The 24,048-nt window shown below is 41.3% G+C and overlaps 1 protein-coding gene and 1 long non-coding RNA gene across 2 annotated transcripts; one reads left to right on the top strand and one right to left on the bottom strand.

The window, feature by feature from the left end:
• Nucleotides 1–1,780: 1,780 nt before the first annotated feature.
• On the top strand, nucleotides 1,781–8,785 carry LOC145448607 (placenta-specific gene 8 protein-like). Its single transcript, XM_080327031.1, has 5 exons — nucleotides 1,781–1,837; nucleotides 2,642–2,721; nucleotides 3,773–3,965; nucleotides 7,544–7,722; nucleotides 8,511–8,785. Exons 2-5 carry the CDS (start codon nucleotides 2,716–2,718, stop codon nucleotides 8,616–8,618), a joined length of 486 nt encoding a protein of 161 aa, XP_080183157.1. The 5' UTR covers nucleotides 1,781–1,837; nucleotides 2,642–2,715; the 3' UTR covers nucleotides 8,619–8,785.
• Nucleotides 8,786–20,954: 12,169 nt separating this feature from the next.
• On the bottom strand, nucleotides 20,955–23,698 carry LOC145448585 (uncharacterized). Its single transcript, XR_013917967.1, has 2 exons — nucleotides 23,283–23,698; nucleotides 20,955–21,108 (listed from the first exon to the last, which is right to left on the bottom strand). It is a non-coding gene; the product is annotated as an uncharacterized LOC145448585 (long non-coding RNA).
• Between the last annotated feature and the right edge of the window lie 350 nt (nucleotides 23,699–24,048).

The following is a 24,048-nucleotide window of genomic DNA, read 5'->3' as shown; positions in this document are numbered from 1 at the left end:
GAGAAAAGATTTCCTGGCAAGAGAGCGAAGATATCTCAGTCTCGATGATGAGAAACGGCGTTTTCATCGTAGGGCTACTTTCGGTAGATTTGTGTATTGCCGTGATACTGGCATTGGCATGATGCTGATATCATAAATTGCTGATGAACATAGGAATCCCGATTTACAACTCGCGTGAATGACAAATGTCTATTGGTAGCTCAAAAAGGATCCTAAAGCGTGACATTCTCCTAAATGGCAACGTCTTAGGTGCAGTAACAATTGCACACTCAGTTATAGTCTTCGCGAATAATACAGAAACATTGAATCGTTGCAACATCACAAGCACGATTGGAATTGGATCATATGCGTCAGCATTGGAATATTGTGTTTCTTAAAGGTCAGACAATAAGAGTGCACATATAACCCTGATACACATGTGCCACTGCCGCATGTGTCGCGTAGGATCAGTTCTCGTTAGAACTGGACTGGAATATCAGTTGCGAGTAACGACCGATATCCAACTGACCGGTAAAGTCCAGACACACTGGGTTTCCGTAGCTTGTATTGCGAGTAGGATTAACTAACTGGTCTATAACGTATCGTTAAAATATACGCTGGCAATTACTCTAACTAAATGGAAGATATTACGTTAATAATTTGTAGATTCGACCGGATTTTAATTCGGCCTATTTCAAAATGTGGCATTGGAATTCTTGAATACAATGGCCTAAACCAAGCTTCTGCAAGTACGCGTCGACGCGGCGGATGTAAATCAAACCTCAAAAAAGGAGTCTCAGATCGCATGCAATGACGATTAGAATGTTTTAGAAAAGATTAGAGAAGATATACGGTGTTTAAGCTAGGTGGTACTTATTTAGCATAAATTGTCAAAGTAATGGTATTCAATATTCAAACATCTACTGATAACAGATGACATTCAAATTTATATCAAACAAATCCATGCGTGATATAGCTGCAGGACCTGAATCGTAACATGGGGATGTGATGCCATGATAATAAATCCCCAACATATGAGTACGTTTGATACTAAAATACGTGCGGGGACACGTATCTCGCGGACCAACTTATGATAGAAGTACCTTCATCTTAAACGTTAGTCCAAGCCGATTTGATACAATATACGACATGGCGAAGTAGGCCTATCTCCTAAAAATTGATTCACAGAATTAAAATTTCGATGCCTTGGTCTTCCTATACTAAACAATGTGATGAGTCATGACAATCAGGTTGCGCCTATATAGCATGAAAGCGATGACATTATTTCGCATATAAAGAGGAGGAGAAATCCTACACCAACTGTGGTTGAGCGAGTTGTTACCAAGTGGAAACTGGGAAGTTAATCAATGAAGTATGGCGTTCGATTTCGTGCCTTGTCGAAACTCGACATCGAATTGAATGGGAGGGCGATTTTGTGATCTGAGATTCTTCTGACGACCCTGCAAGCCTTTATTTCCGATATCATTTCACACGGTGTTATTTGTAACCGCTGCTCAGTGTTCAGCATTTAGGAGGAGCCTTTCTCGAAACAGGACTGGAAACAGAGTATTGAGCTTAGTGGAAGACTTGTAGTGACTCCAAATCTAGTTTGCTCACGGTCAAATAACTAACGGTTTTTCTAGTAGTTCTGGTGGCGGATTTTGAAAGATGACCAGTTCTATAGTTCTAGTTCGGAAATTTAAAAGTAATTTAATGTCGTCGTTTGGCGTGAATCGGAAATAAAGCTGTTCTGTTGTGGGATGTTGTGGGAAGCAAAGTAATGTGTCATTCTTATTCCAGTTCATGAAAATCTCAGCGTAACTCTGCCTTTAGCGTCAAGGCGAGTGGTTTCCAGACGGTGATTATGCTAATATAATACAACGGTATTTTTATTGGTACCAGTATTGGTTCCAATCCTACATTTCAGTGAAGTGATATATTAATGTACTGTCTACGATGCCTGGCGACGATTCAGGTCACATTATGCCTGAATGCTGATGTACATGGTGACTTTCGAAAAGTCTCCAAATGTATCAACTGGGTCCATCAAGGGATATAATTATCCTATGAAATCAATATCTTTAGTGACTTTGCCAACAATTTCGACGATGACTTGCAGGGGACTGCAAGCTTACGCCTTAGCGGTCCAGACCAGTGCCAGGCCAGCCAATGTATTCGGCGTCCGACCTATAGGGACATTGATATTGAGCAGAGTGGAAAGCGGATTTCAATACTCTTCTTAACTACTTTGACCACCTCTGCAAATGAGCTAAATTTACCTTATATTTTCAATTGTCAATTTCAATCCCTTATGACGTCACAATTAAATATTCGGGACATCAAGGCTTAAAAAAACACAATAAAATATATGTTTCAAACAAGGTCTTTGGTTTAAACATGTTTGTTTCAAATTGATTTTTGTTTTAAATGTAACCCTATTGTATAAATTTATCAGGTCCCCAGTATTTTTCTGCTTTAACGAGCTCAAGATGGTTTAAATAATATATTCATAATGTAAATATATTAAAACCCGAAGCTCACGGAGGCGGATCGCTACAGAGCTTGGGTTTCCGATATTTTACAACAGCACCGATTTTGTGTGCCACAATTGCTAATATTGCAAAAGTCAAATGTCTTTACTATACAAAACATATGTTTACAGACATCTATAATACGCATACGACCTTACGACGGACAACTCTCTTCGCCTACATTCTCTGTTTGGTTTCGCAAAATATGACTGTAAGTATGGTAGTATTCCCGTTTGGCTAATTCTATTTTTATCAGCCCAAGACGCAATGCAATGTATGAGTACTAAACAGAAATAACGATGCTGAAACGACCAGGTATATGGCCTGTTTAATTCTTCACTCACCTCGTCAGATGTGGCAGTGTTCGATCTTGATGTTTTCAGCTGTTTTTCATTCGCTTTTCCCGGATCATTTTCATTTCCTTCTATTCCTTCGTATTTCCTTGCACCTCAGAACGTGCAACTGCCCAGAATCGAGTTGATTTATGCAGCGCCGATGGCGCCAGCTCCCCAAAACACGTATAAAACTCCGGTTAATTCGAACAATTTCCCGCTTTATTCGGATACTCGCTGGCTCTTCCTATCATTAGGTTATGGCACAATAAGCTGTACGTCGTTCGTTGTAACACAAGATGACGGATGAAGTGAGGCAATGACGATCAATACAGTAGCTATGCCAACAATGACCTCATACAAGGCCATGACAGCTTCATATTTTTCTAATCGAAGCTTCCGTGTTGTAGAACAGATTGGTACAAAAACGTTAAGCAGAAAAAGTGAAATTGCTCACTGACGTGAACGAAAAAAGTAAAGACGCTGCTATAACAGTTCAACAGTTAGTTGCGTTGATAGAGATATCAAAAAGTCTTATTCGAACCCTGTTTGCGTGTTACACAGTATTGCAGTTGAATGGTTTGGTATCGAAAATATTGCACAATACAACTAACCTGAAGGTATAAGTAATGTGCGTTTTAAGCGATATGAGCCAAACACTGCAGTATATCACAGCATCAATTAAATTACCCCGCAACAGTACCGTATTTTAAAATCGTTCTGTGCCTTTACGCACTAACATGAAGCGAACAATAGATTTTCCGCTTAACACGGACACAGCCGGTTCTCTGCGTAATCCGACCAGAAGTGGGCGGAAACAAACTGTCCGATTTGAGCGGAGTCGAATAAACTTACCATACACAACACCAACTCTAAATATGCAGATCGTGGCTTTACTTGACTCCACAGCGAACGCCATTCTATTTTCAGGATTTGAAAGTATACCCGATGGAATCCTCACCTTCGTACCCCAGTCCGTACGGCACGCAGCAATACGGGGATGTGACAGCGCAGCCGGCTCTATCCCAGCCAGTTAACACGACTGTGATTATAAATCAGCCCAAAGTTTCGAAGCAATTTTGGAGCACGCAGCTGTGTGACTGCTTCGCGGATATGAAAATTTGTAGGTGTCTCTAGCAGCGGATATTTGGAGGTTATAGGAGCTCTATGCAATATGCCAGGGTTGTAACCAAGTCACAAGGCTCCGAGTCACAAGTCAATCTCACTTTCATAGTTTTGACTCGAGTCAAATCGAGTCATTTTCAATTCACCACCGAGTCAAGTCCGAGTCCAAGTCAGCGAGCAGAGGCTCGAGTCCGAGACATGGCATTATGACTCGAGTCGAGTCCAAGTCATTGTGTTGACTGACCAAGTGACCAGTTTCCAGATAAAGTCTTGCTAAATCGACTTTTTATAACTCTATTTGGTGATATCGAACAGTTCACATTTATAATATACTAATCTTCCTCCTTTTAGCAGTGACTGGTCGCATTTTCAAGTACTAGTACCAATAGACGAAATCCATATAGTGTGGTTACTTTACTATTCTTCGAAATGGCAATGAAATGTCGGTCTTGGCCGTATGAGTCTCGAGTCATATGACTTGGTTGGAGTCATGCGCAATGACTCGAGTCCAAGTCAATCAATACACAGATTGACTCGAGTCGAGTCGAGTCATTTCCGCATTTTGAGAAAATGACTCGAGTCATGTCGAGTCATCATAAAATCGTGACTCGAGTCATTACATCCCTGCAATATGCATCCCTGATATCGGAATACAAGGTTTGCGATTTGACGCAGGTTGTCCATGGATTGAACACGTCATATTTGCAGCACAGTATACCTCTTTAAATAATACCTTGAAGTTGGATTGTTAGTAGTCCAATTACAGACTAAACCAGTGGTTCCCAACCCTTTTCGACTCATCGCCCCCTTTTGAAGCTCCACACCGATCATCGCCCCCCAAATATTGTGAACGGAAAAACCAAACCCCAGACCCCCCTCAGCCTGTGGGCTTTTTGTCGCTACATATCAGCTATACCCTGTTTCGTGAACTGTTTGGTGAGTCACCGTATTTCGCTTTAACGCGCGAAGTGCGACAAATTTATATAATTCATGCTTGAATCGGTCAATATGGTCGATGTGGTATGTTGGAAAAGGTAGGACCCCTAAATAATAATTAAACATCTTCGGGCAGAATCTTTGTTATATTGACTTCTTTAGATAATGTTATTTCGTGAACTCCTATATCTGCTATGGCTGGCTCGCATCACACTTTGAGACCCTCTTATCTACACCTGCACCGGACATCGACGTGCTCGTTGCACCGCCTTCATTAGCAGCAATTCCTCTAGCGATCAATACAAACCTGATCACGCTAGCTGAGCTCAGGATAACCATGAGTGATGTACCACAATTCAAGGCCACCGGCACGGACGGCATCCCAACGGCTGCGTACACCTCGGGCGTTGCACCTTTTCTCCTCGACGTCATGAACGGTGTCCTCGAAGGCGGCACGGTGCCGTCCGAGTGGCTTGAGAGCGAAATCGTGCCTATATTCAAGAAAGGCGCTGCGAGTGACCCCGCGAATTACAGAGGCATCTCCCTCATGCAGACCGCGGCCAAGCTGTTCGACCGAGTACTGCTCCTTCGCATACGTGAGCAAGTATCTACCAAGCTCCTGAATGTCCAGAATGATGGATTTTGACCATCCCGCGGTACAACAGATCATATCCCGGCACTGCGCACAATCATTGACACCTGCCACTCACACAAAAAGAATGTTGTGGCTGTCTTTGTTGACTTTGCGAAAGCCTTCGACTCGGTCTCGCGCCGAGCCATGGCGAAGATCCTCGGATTCTATGGAATTCCTGAGGTGATAAGGTACGCCATTATGGCCCTGTACATTGACGCGCGAGTTCGAACAGACGACGGTCCAAGCGGAGATTTTACCACTTCGGCTGGCGTGCTTCAAGGTGACACCTTGGTACCATTCTTGTTCGTGATAATCCTTGACTTCGTGCTACGAACGGCCTTCCCGGACAACTCGGACTTCTTTGAATGGCGGCCACGGCAAGGAACGCGTACGCGTACGACTCGCGAGGCTATCCACGTAGGTAATCTTGCTTACGCAGACGACCTCGCTTTGCTTGCCCCGAATACCGCGTCGGCACAGCGCCTCATCAACCAACTAGAGGCCGCCGCCGCTCTTATTGGCCTTCAGATCAATGCCAAGAAGACTGAGGTTCTGGCCATACCAGCTCTGCCGGAGAACGCGACACCAATTCAACTGGGAGAAGTCTGGCTCAAGAATGTCAAGAGTTTCGGGCCCCTCACTCTCAATTGGGGGGTTTGGGGTGCGGTAGTTACGGTCCCGACTCCAATATAGCCGTTTTAACGCGCCATCGCCCCCTATCGCCCCCTTCGTTGTTTTTGCCCCCTATCGCCCCCTTCGTCCGTTTTCGCCCCCTTCGTTATTTTCGCCCATCTAGACCGCCAAATCGCCCCCTGGGAGGCGATATCGCCCACGTTGGGAACCACTACACTAAACGAAGCAAAATGTCAGTATTCAAATTGTCTTTCAGTTGAGAGATGTTTCTACCCTTTAATTTGAGTTCTAGTCAAATTTCTGGTTTTCAAGAAAATGCTACAGGGCCTCTGTGTAGTGCGAAACGAGTCACGCGCGCAGCAAATACATCTGTCATTCTCCTGCTTATGAGAATAGACTAGCTCCGATTTGATGAACTAAACTCGATGGTGTTTTGTAATACTTATTAACTCGGAATTTAAAATAATTTTAAAGTTTTTGCGAATTTGGTGGCTGCAATCCTAATGTAATTTTGAAAAAAAAATGCGTAGGTCTAATTCAAATTTAATCTAATTTCGAAAACCTGAAACTGTTTCTGACCAAATCTGCTTTATATGTCTTCTTGGAGGTACAGAACTTCAATATATATTTGGATAGTATATTGATATTGAAATAAACCCAAATATTCTTGGGGTAATCCGTCAGCAATTATTGAAGAATTGGAAAGAACATTGTCTTCCAACAATCGTATCACAAAATATAGCGTCACCGACATGAAATTTTGAATAATGACAGCGTTTAGGCTCAACGTACTATTTTTAGATGAGAGAGAGATAGAGAGAGAGAGAGAGTCTTTATTTTCATCAAACCAAAATACATAACACACGGCAGTGGTGGTGGTACAGAAAATATGCATGCACAGTCTTCGGTATTAGATAGGAATGATCGATATGACCGTGAAGGTCATCTAGTCTGATCACACCAGCATCAAACAGGTACACTTGACTCTAAACGGATTGGTTGGCGTGTATTGATTAGAGTCGACTCCAAGACACCCAAACGAAAGTGTGAACGGTCTCTTTCGACAACGCGAAATCTGTCGTCCCGATAATTTGTCGCGCAAACAGGACGCCAATCAAGTCTTTCCCAACAGCAGTAGATCTCTTCACTCTGATTATTCTTAATTCCATGCCAGTGACGTCATATTTGGTGATACGATTGTTGATAAACAATGTTCTTCACAATTCTCTACTGATTGCTGACGATTACCCCTGCCGAGTGGCAGTCGAAAATATGCGTGTTCATTTCAATCTGCTTTATATAGAAACGCATGTCATACCGAATGCGAACGGAACGTAAGCATTCGTGTAATCTGAAGCCAGTGGTAATTTTAGGTTGCTGCGTGTTTTGGGTCGGAAACTTTTACTACGGATGCATGGCCGACCGAATGGGCGAGAATTGCTGCGTCGGGTGCAGTGGGTACGGCGGGGGGTGGAGTGGGTACGGCGCGGGCTGCGTACCCGGCGGCCACCTTGCCATGAGATCGCACTTCAGAGCCAAACATGGAATTGAGGTGCGTTGCAAATCGCCAGAGGTGGTCAAAATATTTTTCTACTCACGGAGGGCAAAACTAACGGCATGAACTATAGGCTGGATAACAAAATAGTTGTCTGGACTCATTATAACGAAATGTAGGTAATCTAATTATTATTTAATTCGTGTTTCCATGCTCTAATTTCAATTGTAATATAATTTCTGGTTTTCCTGAAAATGATACAGGAGAACTGTATAGGAGAAACCAGACATTATTGTGCTTATGAGAATGGATTCGATTGTTGTTGTGTTTCTAATTTGTAAATTAAATTAGTTTCCAAGTTTCTATGAAATTCTTTTTCTTATACAGAGGTAGTTGTCGTTACTCAAGCTGAAGTAGAAGTTTCTTTGTCAATTTCTACTCAAGAAGTAGAGGCAGCGATTTGAAAGAAAGTAACGAATAACTTCTGGGCCTGGTTTTGCCTGAAAAACTGAACACCATCGAGTAGTAGCAGTAGCTCGAAGTAGTTCGAGTAGGCAAAATCTACAAGGCAATCTACTTGACAAGCAAAAGTACTTTGCTACTGATCTGCTCTGTCCTAAGGTAACTCGTATAAATCCGTCTAGCTATCAGTATATTTTTGATCTAATTTTGAAAATTTTATTTTCTGGTTGTCCAACTCTGCTGAGTAGGCCACAGTTGCAATAAGTCGTTTCTCGCTAGTTAGGCATTTCCTTACCGTGTAACCAATCTGTGTTCGACACGTTATTTATCCGCCGAGGTTTCAGAATGTTTTGTACCGAAAACAAGTGTTGTTATCTATCCAGGGCTCTATATGCGATGACTGCTGTGTCATGACCTGTTGCATTCCCTGCGCCATGTGCCAGCTGGCAAGAGAAATGAATCACCAAGGATACGTGCAAGGAAGCTGGTAATCACCTTTGTTCGGAGCAGACTAGGCTCATATATATATGATTATGAAAATAATACTTTCATACGATTAGAGCGCCCAAAGTCTATTTTCCTACGCTGTATATTGTTTTCATATTTGCAACATCGATCAATTTTCCTTGTACAATAAATCGATGAAAACAGTCAGATATATGCGTGTAATTGAAACATACGACAGCAGTATATAGTAGGTATGGTGTGTGTGAACTTCTGAAAGGTCAGGTTCGTGTGAACGCGAACCTTTTAGAAAGGTTCTGTGTGATCGCGAACGTAATACATCACGTGCAGTCGTATAGCTAATTCCAACCGTAGATTTCAGTGAAGTCTTATATTAATGTACTGCATACGATACCTGGCGACAATTCAGTCTAGCATTTTGCCACGTCGTTCAATAACTAGTCATTTAGCGTTAGGTGCGAAGATACACCGTGCAGTTACGAAAGTCGTTATCCTTGATCGATTATTAAAATATGCGGCTCCTCGATAAAGTCTGCATTTTGAAACTACTTTTGTATGCAATTACAAAAGTACAGCATAGAGTGACGACTGTCACCCAAAAGTCGTGGGAATGAAGTGTATAAAATCCGGTGTTCGACGATTGACTATCTAACCTTGAAATCTGGCGGCGTGATAGCAACTGAATGATTCCCTCTGATTCGTTTGAGACAAGCCAGCATAATATATAGGCATTTCGCGTCTGATATGTGGTGTGAATCGATATAAAAAAAACTGCGAATTTGCGGCTGCAAAATTGATCACCGAGTACTTGCTTTTAACGTAGGCCTACTTGTGATGCTGAGGCGATAGTCGATTTCCGATTCATGAAAAATGAAAGCAGGTTAATCGTGACGACTCTCGTAATCGATCCTCTAAACCAGGGGTTCTCAACTTCGCATGTACAACGGGCCGCATTTTGCCCGCTGAAGAGGCTGCGGGCCGCAAAACATTATTGCCATGCATTTGTGAGCTTCTATCAAATTAAGGCTGCTGGAGCCTATTTATTAGTCGTATACGGGCGAATAATCCATTTTTATGCATTTCAAAGCATTAATGGTCACTTGGACAGCGATTGTAAGTTTTCAATCGCTGTTTTTGTGAGAATATGTATCTTCCGGCGTCGCAAGTAAATCACTTCATGGAGCGTGCATTGCATTCATTTCCAAGTCGGTATGTGTACCTTATTATTATTATTATTACACGCGGTATTACTGATGTTCCCTCTAAGCTGCGCACCTGCGCAAATGCGCAGTGCTGACGCGGTCTCTGCGCACAGAAAATCTAAGTTGCGCACAAAAAATCTGAAATGATCACCTTTTTTTAGTCGTTACGCACTGTTGTCCAAGGGTGTGCGCAGTGAGTTGGCGAGAGTGCGCATACTCGTCAAAAATTAGAGGGAATATTGACTGTGACGCTTGTCGCCGTTTAGGCCTTGAGCGTCACAACACGGGCAGTTTTTTGTTACAACAGAGGCCATTATCACATTGAGCTCTCAGTGAAATGAGAAGAAGCGTTTCGGGGTCATTTCAGAGCAAACCAATTAACCCATGTCCTTTCCTTCTATGGCTGGAGCCCTCCACCAATAGTAACATAAGTCAACTTTGTCAAGTTGATGTTTTTCGCTGGCCACCTCCCCACGTTTCCATGCCAGCATTCTTTCTGCAAATATGTCCACTCTGATAAAATGCACCAAGAAAATCAGCTATGCAATGTCTGTGAAGTCGGTGGATTCGTCCAATGCTAGGCTAAAGTAGTATACGCGGCAACGTGTTTCAGAACATGCGATGAAATGTCGACGGGCTACTCTTCTGGTCACGGTTGAATCGAACAAATTTAGCTTCTAAATTTGTCGGGTAATGTTGTCCTTGCTGCAAAGCAGTGTTCCCTCTAATTTTGACGAGTCCGCGCACACTCACCAACTTACTGCGCAGACCCTTGGACAACCGTCCGTAAAGACTATAAAAAAGGTCATCATTTCTGATTTTTGTGCGCGACTTAGATTTTCTGTGCGCACAGATCGTGTCAGCACTGCGCATTTGCACACGTGCCCAGCTTGGAGGAAACATGGCTGTTAAGTCCCGGAAACAGCGAATATTCGCACAGTATGTTAAGGTATTAGTGAAGTCACACCTTCTCTAGCAGATTTCTTGGGTGTAGCGATATTCCAAAGGGTCTGTAACGTCGTCGGCAATTTTAATAATTCCTCGAACTACGGATTACTGGGCTGGACGCCTAGTTAGTAACGTTTTTTCTAAGATCAGGTGACATGTAACCTAGAATAAACTTTAGTGGTATCGTTTTAAGCTTCTACGCTTCGTTACGACAACTGTTCATCGACAAATAACACAAATATAGGTTTTCCATATATATATGAGGAAGCAAATTCATCAAATTCAAGCTGCGCGCGTGCGCTGCCGCACACTGCTTACAAAGTCACCACACACAGAAAATCTGTGCCACGCACAAAAAAAGCCGAAGTGATGACTTTTCTTTCAGTCGTTACGCACTGTTGTCCAAGGGAGCGCGCGGTGAGTTGGGGAGTGCACGCAGACTAGTGAAAATTTAGAGGCTCATACCAATACTGATTCAGAACAATAACAATCTAAACTCGAGAACATATCAAGAAACCAGAACACGTCAAAGAATGGGTATTCAAACGAAACAGCGACGGTGCGATAAGAGAGCTAAGTAGCTAAATTAATATGCAACAATGCTGGGCCATAGTAGTAATTGCGTTCGTAATGAAAGAGGCCGCGGGCCGCAAAATAGACCTCTGTGGGCCGCATGCGGCCCGCGGGCCGCGGGTTGAGAACCCCTGCTCTAAACATAACTATCGAAACATTTTGTAGGCACTGCAATGACATCAGAACATACGTCCTTTCGCACTATAGTATATCTAATGCACAAAATGTGAAATATTACGAGTTCAACTGAATATCACAAATATTCATCATAAGAAAAGAAATTATGGCGTGTTTGCTAGCTGCATCGTAGTCAGGTATCTAGTTGATGCAGCTGTATCCTGCGATAAAGTGGGCTGGGCTACAAGTCGGCAGATAGGTATAATTACACTGGTCAACAACATGAAAAAAAAAAATAGGTAGAACGTCTGAGAGCCGTTTCTGGGGTTTTTGAGGTTGCTGATTACGAATATCACATTAGTTTTGTCAGATTGGCTCTCTGTCAGAAGATATTTATACCCCTAAAAAAGCCCTAAATTACTGTATTTACCCTTAAATATTTCCCTTGGTAGGAAGAAAATAGTAGTTTTTTTTAAATTTTATACTGCGCATATAAATAGCTATTTGACTTTGAAAAATCCTCATGTCATTCTCAGTGATTCTATCAACATTAACATCACATGATGCGAAATATTTGTTTGTCAAAAAAGCAGTTTGTCAAGCCTAAAAATCGTACTTTTGCACAACGTAAATTCATATTTTCCTGTATCAATTGGTCATTCTACTAAGAGTAAAGAGGAGTATAAAACTATAAAATTTGTCATTGAAAGGCTTAACTACAATACTCATATGCGTCTCATTTCTTTTGACTGGTAAATGGATAATTTTCCGCTGAGTCAACAAAGTGGGTAGACCTAGTAACACTATCAAACGAGAAGCTTAAATCTTGTATCTGGTATATTGGAATACCAATGACAGATTCCAATTTCAGATTAGCAAGGAGTTCACTGCATGTAATTTGTCCTAAGATGTGGTAAATAAAACTTTTTAGATGATCACAAAGCCCCCAACTACATACAGTTGGTCCGAAAATTCGTATCTGTATATCGAAAACTTGAGCACAAACATGAGCATAAAAGTTCACTTCCTGTTCAGTCATCTTGATATGTTTCCTGATCATCTTCTTGATTAGCAAGGGGAGAGGTTCTACCAAGACATCAGAATAACAAAAGAAAGACATCGGGGCAGATGAGATGAACAATTGAACATATTATGTCAGACCATTGCCGGAACCTTTCGAGAAACTGCACCAAATAGCTTACAGAAAAAAATCGTACAAAAAACAATTATGATTTAAAATATAACAATAATATTGAATTCCAACTGATTATTTCAAATTTACCATAGGTGGGTGACGTAAAACTGATTAAATTATTGCCACGTTTTGAGTATCTAGGTAAATACTTATATACATGACTGGAGTTTATTTATGTACATGATATCTGTGAAAGTCTGTAACTATAATAAATCTATTTTACCTAAATATAGTGCTGTTGCTGTATTTTGATTTAAAAGAGTCTTCTGTGTGTAAAAATAACAAGTAGATTGAATTTCTAAACTTTATAGTACGACTAAGGCGATTTTCTATCTAGTAATTACCGCGAAAATGGGAGATTTGGGGTAAAATAGCCCCATGGGTTATCTCCACAACAAGAGCCAATTTGAAAAAACTAAGGTCATATTCGGAATCAGTGCCCTTCAGAACCCCCAAAACCGCTCTTACTTTGTCTGCCTAAAAATATGTGTTGACCAGTGTTATTGAAGAATATCGGTACTCGACAAGCACCGTGAATACCAAGGCAACCTAACGTACTCGATTGTGCCATGACCTACTAAAAATACTATGTAGGGGACAAAGTTGTATGCTTAGCGTATAATTGACTGATAGTGTGTATTCAGCCGTTTCGGATTTTCAAATTTATTCATCGTATACGGCCGTGAACCAAACTTTACGCTGATTGGTCGAGAGACAATAGCCATAGAAACGACGCAGCAACGGAGGACGCTGCATTTACCTAAGCCTAGTTGGCACTACGATGTATTCCTTTAGCCGTGTAGACTGTATAAAAACGACGAGATTACAATTAGCCTGTGTGTTTATTTCTTCATCAGTAATATAATTAGGAAAGGAAATAAAATATTCAGTAACATATACTAATATATAATGCCCAAATACTGCTGTGTTTATAAATGCACTGCCACCAATGGAAATGAACTGGGGAAGAACAGATCTTTCCATTCATTTCCTTCCGATGCAGATGGCAGGAAGGCTTGGTAATGCAGAGTAAGAAGGCAGGACTTCAAGCCTACTCCTATAAGCTTCATTTGCTCCTACCACTTATGCAAAGAAGATTTTGCTGCTAGTGTATCAGATACACCAATACAGTTTCGTAAATCACGTCTAAAGAAAGGTGCGATTCCTAGTCCGAATCTTCGTGGTGAAGCAGAAGATACGCGCATTGCAAAAAGGCGGACCCTGAACTCCATGTCGTGTCAACCGTCTTCCGCCAATGTTGTGGATGCTGCACATGCTAATCGTACATTGTCATCTGCTGATCCTGATCTAGAATCCCCATCGTGTAGCATTGAAATGGAATCTTTAAAGCCATCACCTGAATCGACTGAAGGATTGAAGGACTTGAGAAAAAGAATTGAAGGATTGGAGAAAAAATTTTTAGATTTAAAAATTTAACGGACACGGAGATACTAAATTACACAGGGATAAATCGTGGAACATTTTTGATCGTGATGAAAGTAATAAGTCGCTTTGAACCTCCAAATTATTGGACTGGTAAACGAGTCGTATCAATATCGGAAGACGATCAACTTTTGCTGTTTCTGATTCGACTAAAATTGAATCTACCTTACTACGATCTCGGGAACCGTTTCAACACCAGTCACACCACAGCTTTGAATATTTTTCTTACTTACCTCCACGCAATGCACGAAATATTCTTCATTGGATGCATGGATCAAATTCCTTCAAAGAAAAAAAACAGCTGTACTTTACCATCGTCGTTTGATGAATTCCCCCATTGCTGTATAATAATTGACTGCACGGAGTTTAGAATTGAAACTCCCAGGCAAGATCTCAACGCAGCCATTCCCCTGTACAGCAATTACAAACATTTTTTGTCTGCAAAATACCTTCTGGCAGTTGCTCCAAATGGCTCTATTACATTTGTTTCCAATGGTTATCCTGGCAACACATCAGATAAACTGATAACATCGCAATCTGGAATAATAGGTCAGCTGAACGTGAGTATATATATAATGCTAATCTCAATGTAAGCTAGAAATGGATTTTGAGCTAATGTATTTAATATATGGCTTCCATGGCTGATAATTTCGTGAGTTGATCAGTTTGAATCAAGGAAAAGTAGTGCAACACAAAATCATCGTTAAACCATATTGTTACAGGCTGGGGATCTCATCCTAGCTGATAAAGGATTCCTGATTCACGATCTTATGCCAAGGGATGTTTACCTCAACATACCATCATTCCTGAGAGGAAGATCGCAGTTTACAAAGGAAGAAGCAGTCCATACCAGTCGCATAGCCAAGTGCAGAATCCACGTTGAGCGCGCCATTGAGAGACTGAGGAATTACAGAATATTAGGATGTATTACACTCCTCACAGAGTACATGCGGACAAGATCGTACAGACCTGTGCTGCATTGGTAAATCTCCAAAGTCCGATAATTAAGGGAGTTTTTGATCCTTATTATACCTATTCAGGAACTAGTTCTGTTGAGGATAAAGGCCTGTTAGTCCAGTTCAATTCCGAATTATAAATTGATTTTTTTGGCAATAAAGAATAGAGAAATGCGAGCTCGATTTATGACTTGAGTAGTTGGCTTAGCATCACATCCAGATAAAATTCCTGGAGTTTTGGAATGTTTTGCTTCCAGTCAGTGTCTCTTGATACTTTAATAATCCGTATATCCTTTGTAGTCCAAACAACAAAATGTACCCAGTCACAATTTGTGGCATGCATTTGGGCCTGAATTTGATGCCAATATGAGTGATTCACTTGTAATTGTCCAGCAGCAGTCAAATAAAAACTCTTTTTCTGTAACTTCTGACCAAGTTCAAATTGCATGAGCTCATGGACTGTGTTGTTACGATATTTCCAAGGGCACTTTACCTCAAGCACACCAACTGCAGATGAGGTCTGCTCAGCTACAATCACTCTATCAGGTGAAGCACCGAGATATCCACATGGAAAAAGTACTAGACCAATCTTTGCTACATTCACATGAGTGATGCCGCAGTAGTCTTGAATAGCCCTTTCTTCGTGCAATAAGCAATAAGCCCCACAATATTGAATCCCTGTTCATACTGTACTGCCTTGAAGCGTTCTGAAAAGAGATGGTGGATACGGAGTAGGCCTACCTGCCGTCTTGTTCCTCTCAAAGCAGTCTAAAACCCTACCAAAATTGCTACTTGTCAGTCGAAGAGCCCTGTATTTCCCCCATTCTGCACATTCTCTCTGTTCTGATGTCCTGTTGGCAAGGTAGCTAATTTGCACATGGCTAACTTTGTTGGCTTCTATGAATTTGTTTCTATCTTCCAAATATAGGGGAATCAATTCTTCAATTAAGGGAGGACATTTTGAATGAGTCGGTTGATTTTCTGATCTATAGGCTCAGGACCAACAATCCAACGCATTGGACAATCAGCATGAATGGCACTAAGGCTCGCCCACAAAAAACTCCTATCTTCGCTTGTCACCGAGCGAGATATCGCAGAAAACTGATTTTTTTAGGAAAAGTTTCAGAAAAACTTTTTACCACGGTGAAAGCTTGTTTTGGTTTCTGGAGCCAGGAATTCGGGAGATCGGTCTTGGAAGCACCCTGTCTGTTGCAGTAAATCGCAGTTGCTGTCATATGACTGCACAGATAATTCCCATTCGGGCAGTCACAAATCCCTTTATTGATGTTCCCCTGGCCGTCCACAGTTAGCTCAACGTTATAGCTTCGATCCTTCATCGAAGCTCTTACCACTCCTGTCACAACGAGGGAGCGAAGTTTCACTTGCGAGACAAAGCCTGATTTATATTTGATTTCTCCCTTACGGAAAGCATTTTTTTGCTCATCAAAAAACTTCATGAGCCCGAAGAGAGAAATTACTTCATCCAAATTAGCCGTAGCCATACTCTTCAATGCAGCTAGTATTGTCTATATAGCTTCCACCGTAAATGTAATTCGAAAGTAGATGTAGCGTCATCCGTTGCTGCGTCGTTTCTATGGCCATTGTCTCTCGACCAATCAGCGTAAAGTTTGGTTTACGGCCGTATTGGGTCCAGTATATCGCATTGGGCCTGGTTGAATTGAACGATAAACATACCATTTTAACTGGAACGTATTTGTTACGTCACATTAATTAACGACGTCACAACGGATCGGAGACGATCCGCCATTGGTAAACTAATTTCTGCAACACCAAATCTCGTGCAGTTCCCAAACTTTTGTCCTTGCTCTGCTAATATATGAGTAAATCCTTGACATATCGGGTTTAAACTGTCTTTTATGAACACCATGCTTGTCGATTCATATGGTGAGTTATAAGCACGTATCGTGGAGGTTCTTGTAGAAGATGTCACTGAGGCGTGAATAAGAAGCTGTCGAACAATTCGGTGTGAGAACAACTGAACATGTGTGTATTCTGATGTCATTACAGATTATGAGTGATGATATTATGCGTATATAGATATAATATTCGATGACACAGGTAATCGCTCTGACTGTCCAGCACCTCGCGATGTGATTACCCGATATTGTGTGAGATTCCGCGAAATATGCGGGCACAACGCTCGCCCACGATTTTGCAATTTTAACGGTTTCTGGTTGCATTTTCAAGTACCACTACTACTAGGCGAGATCTCATTGTTATGTGGATTATTGTATGCAATATGATGATTCTTTCCCGTAAAGTAGCAAGGCAAGAAGTCATGTCTTAGAAGTCTTACCGAACTGTGCATGACCGCATCACTCGTGACCGCTTTTTCTCTCATCTCATATCTGGTTGATGGCACATGGAAGCCACAATAAATGTACAGCAAGAAACAATCATTAGTGTGGTAACCTAAATATTGTTCGAAATTACAATGAAATACCTGTCTAGCCCGCCCTAGTCTCCAGTCATGCGCAATGAATACATAGATTGACACAAGTTGGGTCGAGTCGCTTTCCGTGTTTAAGAAAATGCCTCAAGTCAAATCGAGTCTTTACAGCCCTGAGATTTAAATTTAGAAACGTCAATCATTGAACACCAATGTCGGCCCTGAACATGTTGATTATTGGTATGATTTAGAACAGGACTTCTACAATTATTTTATAATTCATCCGTTAATTCTCTGCGTAGTACCAGTTGAAATGTAATTGGTAAAAGTAAACTGTGATATCGGTGGTTTAACTTCAGTAAGTCGCACCAACTCTTCTCTCTCTCCCCCTCTCTCTCTCTCTTTCTCTCTCTCTCTCTCTCTCTCTCTCTCTCTCTCTCTCTCTCTCTCTCTCTAAGTATGTTATCATAACTTCTGGGGGTTCCATCCCCCAGCCCCCCCTTTTTCGTCTATTATTATTATGTATCTTTCACCACGTCAAGGGTTTTAGCCGGGTGCTGGATTCGGCCATATCTATTGCATATCTATTGCCATATCTATTGCATGTGTGCAAGGATAGAATACATCAAAACTAAGTAATTCTAACGCATGCAGAGACGTGATGATTATCGGGATATGGGACTTTTCTAACAAATGCAGAGATTTGATGATGATTAACACATATGTACGGAATCATATTCTTGATTGGTACACGGATTTCCCCGTTTATTTGCTATAATCCTTGAAAAAATCGCATAAACCGAAGAGGGAGGCCCTTCGACCAGGGGGGGCCACCCCAAAAGCCACCACTGATTATAGGGCTTCGCCATAAAGTCAAGCTTTACGTGGAGTTGGTCTTTAATCTAGTTACGTCTCTCGCTCGCCTCAATATCTATTTCTCGGTCGCTGAAAAGCGTTGTCAGATATCGTGCACAGCTCAGAGGTCAGAAAAAAAAATGATATTGATTATCTTGATTTTTGTTGTATTTGTAATCCCTTGATAAAGTATTACTTCTTTTGTGGTAACAATATGCCAATCGCCCCATCGCCTATGTTAGATAACACTGCGTTATATTAACATAAAGTTTTAAATCGTGGTTGCTAAGCTGTGTAGCCTATTTCATACTGATATTGAATTCATGCGACCCGCGACCGCTACGATATTTGAAAAGTGGCCCGCGACCCTTTTTGAGTTGGCGACCCCTGCCCTATAGTATATACCTAGCAAAGTGGAAATAGAATGCAATAAGCATTTAAAAAAATCGCCAATGTCAAGGTCCCAACTGGCATCAATTTTTCGTAGTGGGTTATACTACCACCGCCGCGGCACCTTTTATTTTGGGTTTGAGTTTCGACGATACAATAGGGCGGACCGCATCGACAAATTCTCTAGTCTTTCTTCGATCCTGTTTTTTAAATACCCGATCTGACTCCGGTCCACGCCCACTCTTCTATTTACACGGGTTATTTTTTGTTCCTGCGTGATTTGCTACATTAAATTATCCCATTTTCACAATATGTGTTTAATGTCAGTCAGCTCCGTTGACTGACTTTCAAGCGTACAATTTCGTCCTGTCAAACAAGGCCTTCTTGAAACTACATTCGACACGTCGATAAATGTTGAGGCCTGCGGCGTTATCAAAAACTAGATAATTCGCCCGCCAGCACTTTTGAGTCTGAGACCCCTGCTCCAAACCATTGCGCGAGCTAAACCTGCAGCACCAGGCAATCTGTTATGGCACAGATTCGAGCCCGATATTACAGGCGACATGAAGACAGTGTTGGGATTTTTCAAGTCATGACTTGACTAAATCAATGCATTTTGTGCATGTTCGGATTATTCACGATACGCCGTTGTCACTTGTGAGAGCATTTATATTCTCACGGATGTATACAGATGGCTAGTGTATTGTACGATATCAATTTCTTTCATCTTCTCGAGGCTTCGTATTCGATCCTCTATTTTGGCTGATAATAAGAGAATGTATCACGTAAGTCAGAGTTGTCAAACTCAACTGACGTCGCGGGTCTAATTCAAAGGTTCAGATCGCTCGCGGGCTGCACCAGTCAAATGATTCCAAAATATTACTAACTCTTAACTCAATATATGCACTTTTTCGAATTTTCGGAAGTGGGTGTCGATGTCAGCGATTTTCTCCTGACGATGACTACAATCACAACTCCGCTGTCGGGTGGTTATAATTTGGCCTATAAACATACTCGAGATTTGCTATCTTGAAGGAATATTTATTAGTAGTATTTCTTACTAAAAATTCGAGAAATGTTTTGGATAAAATCACGCAATTTTCAACATGTACTCATAATTTCCTCGCGGACCGAATGAAATCATTTGGCGGGTCGCATGTTTGAGACCCCTGATGTAGCTATACAGTTACTGATGTATTTTATTAGCAGTTCTACGTGTACGTGAGCGATACAACGCATTTTTGCATGTATATTTACCTTTATATTCGTTATTTGATTCAAGATAAATGACCAATTGATCTCTTTAAAAGAACTAGTAAAATATAAGGAATTTGAATGAGTACTCATACTTCGAAAATTCAATTTGACCTGAATTGTGACTTGACTCGTGACTTGACTTGACTTGACTTGACTCGAGTCACCTCCGAAAAACGAGTGACTTGACTTGACTTGAGTCCCCTTTGAAAATCGATTGACTTGACTTGACTCGAGTCAAAATGTGCAATGACTCGAGATGACTCGTGACTCGAAGGTAGCGACTCCATCCCAACACTGCGGTGGTATAACTCTACTATATAAATACTCAAAAGGTCGAGAATCATTCACTCTCGGCCTATTTTCATATGGTACGTGCCCCGATGACGCGAGGATGGATGAATAGAGGGATTCACGTCATATCTAATAATATTTATTCGTGTGGCAGGTATAGCCTGGGAGTCGACGTTGGTGCAAAAGAATGTCAGGTTTGGGCAAAAACTAAACCTAAGGTTGTCTTGTTCGTGATGCTCACGACTCTGACTAATTCACGAAGATGAATCTTTAGACTTCGCTGAGAATACATGCCGCGTGAATGAAACACGAAGCGCAATGTACTAACGATTATCGATTTATTCTCAAGCGAAAATGATATAGTAGGTTACTTTTTGTGTGTTTTCTGCCTTTATTTGCGTCGAAGTCTTGGAAGGCAAGTCGGAAACTGTGACAATGGTTTTACTCCACAGCCAGGGTGCTGCCATTTTATCAGACCGTGATCTATTTTCCGGATAGAGGCTATTTGCTGATTTGCTGATTTCAAATTTTGACATAATGATTACGCACTTCCATTTTCCATTATCTCGCTTTTCTCTGTAATTGATTTTTGATGTTGAATATATGACGGCTCCCCGACCAGACAGTGTGCAAATAGGTTTCTCACGTGTAGTTCGGATCGCCCACTATTCATCATCACCTATACTGATGCAATGCGACAATGAGTGGAATTAAATCACGCCGTATGAGATACAATTCATGGGAAAATGTTTATTTTAAAATATGGACGATTCCGTGAAGACAAATGCGGATTCTGAGAATATATTGTAGTACAATTTGAACGTTGATGTCTTTTACTCTTTTCCCATTATTACCATTGCCGACTCTTCTAAGGTCTTCCTGGAACACAAGAGAGAGAAAAAAATATCGTTATCAATATCGCACATTAAGAATGCATCTTTACGTTGCAAATACGCGTCGAAAAAATTCTAACAAATAAACCGCTTACAACTGGGTGAAATCGCCCGTTCGAGAGTGAAATAGAACATTTAAAGTATTTTCTACGCGGCTTTGTGTATTAGGGACGGGACTAGCGGCTCAGCGTACCATGCCGAATTACGATGATTTGGATGACATTTTGCCTTGTACGAATCATCCGCTGCATAAATCTATCTTACAATCTGTACTCACCGGATACTGTATTGCCTCCATTGATCAACCTGAAATTACTATGCGCCAATGGACTGCAGTGAACTTTTTTGTATGATGTAATAGGGGTAGGAAGCATTTAGTGGCTGGTTTGCTTCCGAGGGGCGATTCCTACTAAGGAATTCGAATTCCCATTTGCATGTTATACATATACTGGCATAATGCATCCATATACGTTAACATTTAAAATGGGACAATGCTGAGAGAATGCAGATGATCATGTTTGCCTAAATTGTTGTTGTTCGAGGGCTACACGACCATAAACGGCGACAGAACGGGTGTTGATTTTAGTCTCAACACAGCGACTCGAACTCGCCCCATTGCTCTCGGATTTTACTCGGGGTAAATTGAATACAACCCGACATGACTTGAAAGAAAACGATAAAAGTAAAATTTAGTCGTGTGTGTACGTGTCGGAAATGCGATGGTCGATTGTCGATTCAGAGACAGCGAGCTCACGTTGCTAGTGATTACTCTTGGATCGATTATTCTGTTGTGTAGGCATATACCGGATCACGATCTGCAATGTCATCTAACTTCTGAGTTGTTCGACATTATGATATACTTGTTTTAGTCAAATCTACTATTAGAAGCTTCATGTAATGCATAGAGTTCGTCAACTCAGCGGACATGTATGTTATCCTTGAAACCCTTTTTAATTCAGAGATCAGTCATATAATCGTAGCTAAGGTGAAAATTGTAGTGGCAGTTTAAGATTTGGTGGGGGTCGAATCTTTATCGCATATTGTGACTGGTCGCGGTACTATTGTGACGAAGTCAATGTGTGTGTGACGACACAATTACATGAGGAGTCTTTCGTTTCTTACGCCACCCTATCCACTATAAAACGGTCACTGATCCCTCGTTTATACGAACTCATGAGGTCGATCTTCAGTAACTGTGATCCGAAAGTGAATGAGCACCGCAGGTCCGATTATGAGTTGATACGTTGCACGTAGACTGACCCAATCATTGAAGTATTTGGGCAGACGAAAGACGCAGTTCAATAGAGCAAATTTCAAGAAAAGCACGCAATACGAAAGTAACATACACCAATATTATAATCGGAAATTTTATGTATTTTCGAAAATATGGCTTCAGATATCCCACCATTAGTAGTAATTTACCATGGAAAGTAATATAATGACATTCCGCCGACACCGCAAAGTACTTGGTCCGGAAACGGTTTACGGCAATATTCCCAACGTGGGCGATATCGCCTCCCAGGGGGCGATTTGCCGGTCTACAGGGGCAAAAATAGCGAAGGGGCGATAGGGGGCGAAAATAACGAAGGGCGGATAGGGGGAGATGGCGCATTGAAACGGCTGTATTGGAGTCAATTCGGATAAATGGCCTTTTTTTAGTCAACTCACGAAAATCAAGCTGTAAAAGTGCAATTTCGAGGTCGAGCAAGAATGTTGAACTTTTTTCAGTCAACTCGCCGGTGATTGCAGTTTGTTTGCCCATTTTTCCGTTCCCTATATTTGGGGGGCTATTAAGGGCTCGAACCTACCATACCAACAATATCAGTTTGGCCGATACACCGACCCATGGTCGCAAACACAGCACGATCTGTATTTATGCATATCATGACTGCGTGATGAGCACATCCCACTGGAAAAGGACGGTACAGATATGCCCCTGTATGGCTTTCTATACGAACGACCTTCCGACGAAGACGGCGGACGCTTCACCATTGCGCTATATTGTCGGTTTGTTATTGTGTATTCAGCACGAATAAATAGACTAGAGCTGTAGATTATGAATTTATGATCTTATTGACAGACATCAATGTAACATGCACATTAATTGTTATTCGTAACCTAGCAGGTTCGACGTTCAATATGTACACTACTATACTTTACTTGGGCTTGAAGTTTCTAGGCTGCCACCTCCATGCGGGTTCTTCGACCGTCCCAACATGTAGAGCAAATCGGATCTCCTTCCCACAGCCACGGCAAATAAGATCGCCCAAAAACTAATCGTCAGCAAGAATTTCATATTTCGCAGTAACTTTAAAAAATCGAAACTGACTTTGAATCGTGCAATATGGTTAGTAACTTGCGCTTACAGATCTTGCATAACAGCTCCGTAACTATACTTATAGGTACGCGTTGCGTTCATAGGATTTCAGCAGAGGTGGTCAGTAACGAAGTATGGAATTATCGATGTATTCGGGTAAGTCTCTCCTACTTTCAGTACATATATCCTTATCATGTGGAATTTATCAAAATCAGGCGTCTGATTTTCGACCATTTCACCTCGAAACGAAGAAGTTCCCTCTGTGATACCTTCGATACGAGCAAGCGTTATATATAGACGGATTCGAGTGTGACATGAGGTAATGTTTAGTCTGATACGCAAAAAAATGATACGCATAGTGTTGTTAGGAAAATGGTTCTGCAGAAATTCGTGTATTTTCATGAAGGTCCTTGATCGACAGATCAGCTATACTAATAGTGCACATTGACTCCAATACCTTTTTGTATAAATTATCTAATTTATGATTTGTTTTTATTATCCAATAATTTGTAAAGACATTAATATACGCTCGTATAGAATAATTTGATTTTCTTGACCGTAATGCAGAGTCAATACAACTTACATGACAATCGTAATGGATTAATTTCG

Source organism: Botryllus schlosseri, chromosome 1 (genome assembly GCF_051294905.1).
Source record: "Botryllus schlosseri isolate E-star chromosome 1, Bs_hap1, whole genome shotgun sequence".
In the NCBI taxonomy this organism is placed as follows: Eukaryota; Metazoa; Chordata; class Ascidiacea; order Stolidobranchia; family Styelidae; genus Botryllus; species Botryllus schlosseri.
The sequence above is the reverse complement of the archived record's forward strand: the minus strand, read 5'-3'. Positions and strand labels throughout refer to the sequence as shown.

Excerpts from the sequence above, each read along its gene's own strand:
- LOC145448607 (XM_080327031.1), top strand. Across the intron at positions 3,966-7,543 it reads CTTCGCGGATATGAAAATTT|GTTGCTGCGTGTTTTGGGTC; the intron begins GTAGGTGTCTCT and ends TGGTAATTTTAG. Across the intron at positions 7,723-8,510 it reads GAGCCAAACATGGAATTGAG|GGCTCTATATGCGATGACTG; the intron begins GTGCGTTGCAAA and ends TTATCTATCCAG.